At 57.0% G+C, this 6,347-nt stretch overlaps 1 protein-coding gene across 1 annotated transcript in view; it reads left to right on the top strand.

Moving 5' to 3' along the window:
• Positions 1–401: 401 nt before the first annotated feature.
• The window catches only part of LDLRAP1 (low density lipoprotein receptor adaptor protein 1), a 13,391-nt gene continuing 7,445 nt past the window's right edge, over positions 402–6,347 (top strand). The window contains exons 1-3 of the mRNA XM_010155813.1: positions 402–538; positions 2,060–2,172; positions 5,003–5,117. Of these exons, the coding sequence (XP_010154115.1) occupies positions 443–538; positions 2,060–2,172; positions 5,003–5,117 (324 nt within the window). The 5' untranslated portion in view covers positions 402–442. The remainder of the gene's footprint in view (positions 539–2,059; positions 2,173–5,002; positions 5,118–6,347) is intronic.

Here is a 6,347-nt window from a genome sequence, read left to right as displayed (position 1 = left end):
AGGGGGTGGTTAGCACAGGGTTATTGCCGCGCGTGGGGCTGCGCTGAGCCCTCCCCTGTGCCTGGCTGGGGTGGTGATGCTCAGGATCCCCTTGGTTATGGCACAGGCTTAGGCACTCACACTTAAACCAAGGAGCTGATGGATCTTAAAGGGTCACTCTCATTTGCTTTGGCTTGTGGAAAAATTTTTGGGGAGTTGTTCGTGTCTCTGCCCCCTCTCCTTCTCGCAGTGCTGCACAAGAGCCATGGCAGCACCGTGATCTCCCAGTCGCTCAGGCATGGGGTCCAGGCAGTTGCTAAACCAACACCCTGCTCATACCTAAACCTTCCCTCAGGGCTTGACAGGGGTATCCTTGTGCCTTTGGGAATCCAAGACCCTCTTTGTTGTCTCTCTAGAGCTCCCGGAGAACTGGACCGATACCCGTGAGACGCTGCTGGAGGGGATGCTCTTCAGCCTCAAGTACATGGGCATGACGCTGGTGGAGCAGCCCAAGGGAGAGGAGCTCTCCGCAGCCGCCGTCAAAAGGATCGTCGCCACGGTGGGTGTCCGTGCTGGAGCAGAGCCGTGTCTCCTGCTGTTAAACAAGCTTCGAAAGCCGCAGGTCTGGAGGCAGCGCTGTCCGTCTGCAGGCTGGGGGTGACAGGATTGTCCAGCCCTTCCAGGGGTGAGCAGGCGGTGAAGGTAGAAATTCAGAGAGTGGCATTGGGAAGCCCTTGGGACCAGCCCACGGATGGGGCAGGCTGCAGAAGGCTGGTGTTACGAGTCCGAGTTCTGCCTCCCCTTGATAAGCTCTGGGTGACCCTGGGTGTGGAAGAAGCCTCTGACCTGCCGAAATCAGCCCTCCCCAGGCTGTCTCTCCTCTTGCGAGGCTGAGAAAGTGTTTTGTGTGCGGCCAGCACAGGACCAAGACCTGGCATACAGTTCTAGGGTTTTTTTCCTGGGATTGGGAGGGTTAAGAGGAGAAGAGAGTAGGACAGCTTGCTCCGATTCCCAGCCAATACAGCCACCATCCTGCTGCAACCTCTGATGCAAGAGGGACCGATTTTCAGGCATCCTCTCACACCAGGTCTCCCTGGAGCCCCTGCTCACCGGTCTCCAAGTAAAATTAACGCTTCTTTAAGCCTTTATAAAACTGAATGAGGCAAAGACCCAATTGTACAGTTAACTGTCATAAAAATCAATGGGGTGGCAAACTGCGCTAGGTAATGACGGATCCTTTCCTGGCATGTGCTGAGCTGGATGGGAGCGGAGTCCTCGCGTGAAACAGGAGCTGCTGGCAGAGCCCTGGCTGCTCTCATCAAACGAGAACGGAGTCTTTAAATAAAAGCCCCGGGGTTGAGGCCGGACTCGGAGGGGCAGGACTGACCGCTGGCCGGTCTGGATGTGGCTCAAGTGAGGTCCCCAGGGAGCAGGGCTGAGGATCCGGGTCTGCACTCCCCAGCTAGCTAGCTGTGTGGCGTTGGGATTTTTTTTGGAGAGAGGCTGAGCAGTGAGCTGAATGTAACCTGAAGGCTGAAAGTGTGAGACTAGTAAATAAGAGAAAGTGGCCCTTAGAAGTCTGGTTACTTTTTAAGGCGGTGTGTGGGTTGCTTTGCCACTCGAGTGGGGTTTGGCAGCACAGCTCGAAGTCGGCTGCTTGGGAGCCCACGTCCTGCAGGACCATCCTTCTCCCTTGTTTGTGCTGGTGTCCCCTCGGCTCCGGAGCTGGCCCTAAAGACAGAACTCCCTGGGGTTTCACCAAGCGCTCGCACGGCTCAGCCGGAGCAGGTGCTGCGTCGTGTTGGTGGCTGCGGGGAGATCCTCAGAGGGGGTGCTGGGCTGGAAGTACCTCTGTGTGGGGTGGAGGGTGCGTGTCCGTGTCTCAATAATGCCAGCAAAAATCACTGCTTCAGGAAAGGAAAAGTTTTAACGAGTACCTTATCACACGTGGTAGTAAATTCAGCCTCTGGTGCTAACGAGCACTACCCGGCTGTGAGGTACTGCGTGTCTGGGGTCTCTGCTCGTGTACCTTTGTATCGGTGTTGAAAGCCTGTAACTTTCCTCTCTCTTCCTTCCAAAGGCAAAAGCAAGCGGAAAGAAACTGCAGAAAGTGACTCTGAAAGTCTCACCCAGAGGGATCGTGTTAAACGACAGCGGGACGAACGAGCTGATCGAGAACGTCTCCATATACAGGTGGGTTTCAGGGTGCGCGTGGGTGTGTGCTCCGAGGCTCCCTTGCTCCCGTCTCTGCCTGGGCTGACATCTCGTGGCCATCGCGTCTCGGTGGCAATGGTGGGGGAAGGAAGGGGGTTGCTAAATTTAAGGTAAATTTAGGAAAGGAAAGATGTGATGAGCCTGGAGGTGTTGTGCATGCGGACTACAGATCCATGGCCACACGTGGCTTTGCTGCCTGTTCTTGGCACTAGAAATGCCAAAGCATCCCGGTGACAGCAAGAGTTGAACACCGAGGATGGTCAGAGCACTGCCGAGGAGGCGATGCCGGAGCCGGGGCTGCCCTCCCCTCGCTGGCTGCTCTGCAGAAAGATGTGATGAGCCTGGAGGTGTTGTGCATGCGGACTACAGATCCATGGCCACACGTGGCTTTGCTGCCTGTTCTTGGCACTAGAAATGCCAAAGCATCCCGGTGACAGCAAGAGTTGAACACCGAGGATGGTCAGAGCACTGCCGAGGAGGCGATGCCGGAGCCGGGGCTGCCCTCCCCTCGCTGGCTGCTCTGCACCTCTGATACACCTAAACAGCTCTGGCAGCTATTGACACCCAGTACCAGTTGGGGGAAGGATGGATTATCCCATATCTGCTGCTCGGGCTTTGGCAAGTATTTCTTCCAGAGGGGCTGGAGGCAGGCGCAGGCCTGGGGGAGCAGAGCACAACTCTGATCTGGCCCTCTCCACCTTCTCCATCGCTTCTCCCTCTGTATTCCACACACTCTGCTTCCATCCTGGCTGCTCTGTCCCCCTTTGCTAAATGTGGGGTGGGGAGCACTGCGTTGGGGTGCTCTCTAACCAGACTGCTGGCACTCTCTCTCTCTAACCAGACTACTAACCTGCTTGCTTTTCTCTAAAACTTTGCTCAGACTAAGCAGTGGTACAGCTGCCGGTGCTGAGCCCAGCCCTCCCCAGGAGATAAACCCGCTGCTCGAGAGCAGAGCTGGGCGCTGCAGCCGTCTGCACGGTCACGCCAAAATGGGAATCACTGTGCTGGTGTAAAAGCAGGCAGAGCCGTGGGGCCGGGGTTTTTAGATGCTGCCTTAAATTCCACTTGGACACTTTAACAGCCGGCAATAAAGCTGTTCCTCCCGGTCAGTGCTTGTGCACAAGCATCCCCTCGATTCGGTTGACTGAAGTCAGCACATCCTACATAGGCTGTTGTCGTGGGGAATGCTGCTGCTGGGATGCTGGTGCTGTGGGAGAGGGAATCACAGTGAAAAATGGGAGCTGTGTGTAGGAGGGCCTCATCTCCCCGCTCTGCGAGCGTGCTCTACCAACGGCAGTCCTCTTTTTCCCTAACACTTCTACTGCCTTCGGCTTTTCTACTCCCTGGGATGATGCCGGCTCTGAGCTCTTACCCTGGATCGTGTGCTGGGGCAGGACGGGGTGGCCATGGCTGAAACGCAGCCGCCGTCACCGGACGTGCTGCTGCAGAGGCCTCGGTGGTAACGCTGGCTCACTTCAGAGAGTTATCCCTTCCCTGGAAATTAACGGCCGTGGAACAGCGAGCCGAGTACTGGGGGTTGCTGGAAGGGCCACGTGCCTGTGCAGGCACCTTCCACAGCTTCGTCACGATTATTAAACGAGTGGCCACGCTGGTTTGGGACAAACGGGAGGAAGGAGTGAACTTCCAAGTGCCTCTTTAATCCAGAGCACGGCTCAGCTTTGGCAAACAGAATGTAGGCCATTGAGCAGAGGCATCTACACACTACAAGAAACTAATGCAGTGTAAATAAATTTTGAATGTGGGTTTTTTTAAGTCCCGGCATCTGCTGGGAACTGGGACCTTCCCATCTCCTCCCTGCAAACTCCTGAGAGCTGAAGGGGCATTGTGAGGCCATGCAAAACTTTCACTCAAATGTCCCCCTTCTTTCTCAGGCTTTCTTTAACCTGTCTGATGTGCCACTTGCCCAGGGAAGAGGCTTTGCTCATGCCTGCCGCCTCGCACTAAACCTCTGGGGCTGCTCCGACCTGCGCTCGCTGGCTTCAGGCAAGATGCTCTGTCCTGCAGCTCCTGGCATGGATGGACCCCTGGGAGATGGGGGTGGCAGATGCTGAGGGACTCACTGCCCTGCAAAAGGGAGCTGAGCCCTCGGTCACAGCCTGCTTTCCCCAGACAGGTCAGCCTGTTGCTCTTCCAGAGCCTTGTTTGGCATTTTGGAGTCAGCCCTGCCCTGCCCGGGGTCTGGGAGAGAGACAACCATCCTGGATATGTTCCACGGAGGAGGCTGAGCTTCCTTCCCCATGTCCCATGTGCTTAGGGGTCTTGGAGCATCCTGAATTTCAGCCTTCCCAACAGCTTTTCCTGGGCACCCCTGCATCAACATCTTTCCCTGGTTTGAGCCTCAAGATTCAATTGTAGGTTGAGAGCAAGTCCTTCTCTCTCCTCGCAAGCTTATCTTCCACAGAAAACCTTCCGAGTCCCTCTTCTGAGGGCAGAGCATTGGCAGTGCAGGCTGGCTGCAGGTTCTTTACCTTCTCTAACCTGTCCTTTCCCATGAGCTGGAACACCTTCTCTTCTCTCTTGCCTCTGTGTGCGATGCACGTGGCTCATGCCGTGGCTGCAGGAGTTGCTCCAGGCTCCTCTTACACTCAAGCCAGTGGCATCAACTCCTCTGCTTTGGGAAGGAGTTTGCACTGAAGCTGGATAACGCTCCCGTGCTCCCTCTGCCCTCCCTGCTTGGCCCCGGAGCTGGAAGCCGTGGGGTAGGTGCTTGCTGGCGGGACAGAGGAGGGGTTGGTTGATCTCCCTTGCTCACAGTGCCCCAGACAAGATGTTTCATTCTGTCTTTCAGGATATCCTACTGCACGGCAGACAAGATCCACGATAAAGTGTTTGCCTACATTGCCCAGAACCAGCTCAATGAGAACCTGGAGTGCCATGCCTTCCTCTGTACCAAGCGGAAAATGGTCAGTCCAGAGGAAGAAATGGGGATGTGGCTGTAGGAGGAGGAAGCAGAGAGGGGCTGTGCCGGTGAGATAACAGCTCTGACCCTAGTTAGAGTGAGTGGGGTGTCCTGCCCCAACAAACGGCCATGGGAGAGCACCCACCCTCCTGCTGCCATCAGGCAGTTATTCCTGGTGATGCTACCCGGTCGGGGCGGCTGTAACTCTGGGCTGGATCCAGCCCATCCTCTTGGCAGGTAAAAGCCTTTCTGACCCCAAGGTCTGCGGTAGGGGTGAGAGCACCTTGGCCCTGCCACCAGCTCCTGAACGCCCCTGCCGGGCTGCCCTCCTGGTTGCTGGGACTCTTCCCTGCTCAGCTTCCGCTTCCCCAGGCTGTCAGAGCCAGTCCGAGCCCGGCGTGCGGGGAGGTCTCTGGGCAGGCTGGCAGCCTGAGGGTGGCCTCCTTGATGGGAGGCATTTAGCCAGCGGTTCTGGGCTCGCCGCCCTGCTCCCATTTCTTGCCATTGAAGCTGCTTGTCCAATTTTTCGCGGCGTCTTTGCAGAAGGGGCCGCGTCCTCCCTGCGGGAGCAGCGCAGGAGACCCGGCTGCGTGCCGAGGATGGGGCTTGGAGCAGAAAAAGGACTCTGGCTCTTGCTTTGAACCCACTCGTGGGGTTTTTTTCCTGCTTATTCAGTGCATCAGGATGGGCAGAACCCAGCACCTGGTGAGGGAAAGTAGTGGGTCACTGGGCACCGGCTGCAAGTGGGGCAAGGAGAGCCCTGGGTGTCTCTCCAGTGGAGCCAGAGCTAGGGCTGAGCCCCTCCCCATTGCAGCCAAGGGCTTTAGGGGAGAGAAAGAGCAGGCCAGACCCCTCTTCCCCAGAAATCCTTCCCCTGCTGCCTTGGATTTGCTCCCAAATCCACAGGGAAACCAGCCTCCCGAGAGCTGTTCCCACCTGGTGCATCCCAGCATGGTGATTCCTGGGTCCTTACGAGCATCCCTGTGCCCGGAGAGCGGCCACGGCAGCTCTGTTCCAAGGGCTTTAGGGGAGAGAAAGAGCAGGCCAGACCCCTCTTCCCCAGAAATCCTTCCCCTGCTGCCTTGGATTTGCTCCCAAATCCACAGGGAAACCAGCCTCCCGAGAGCTGTTCCCACCTGGTGCATCCCAGCATGGTGATTCCTGGGTCCTTACGAGCATCCCTGTGCCCGGAGAGCGGCCACGGCAGCTCTGTTAATATTCTGTGCTTCTCCCC

The sequence above is a fragment of the Eurypyga helias genome, unplaced genomic scaffold (assembly GCF_000690775.1).
Source record: "Eurypyga helias isolate BGI_N326 unplaced genomic scaffold, ASM69077v1 scaffold23287, whole genome shotgun sequence".
NCBI classification, from domain to species: domain Eukaryota; kingdom Metazoa; phylum Chordata; class Aves; order Eurypygiformes; family Eurypygidae; genus Eurypyga; species Eurypyga helias.
Note: the sequence above shows the minus strand (reverse complement) of the source record. Positions and strands in the feature narration are given on the sequence as shown.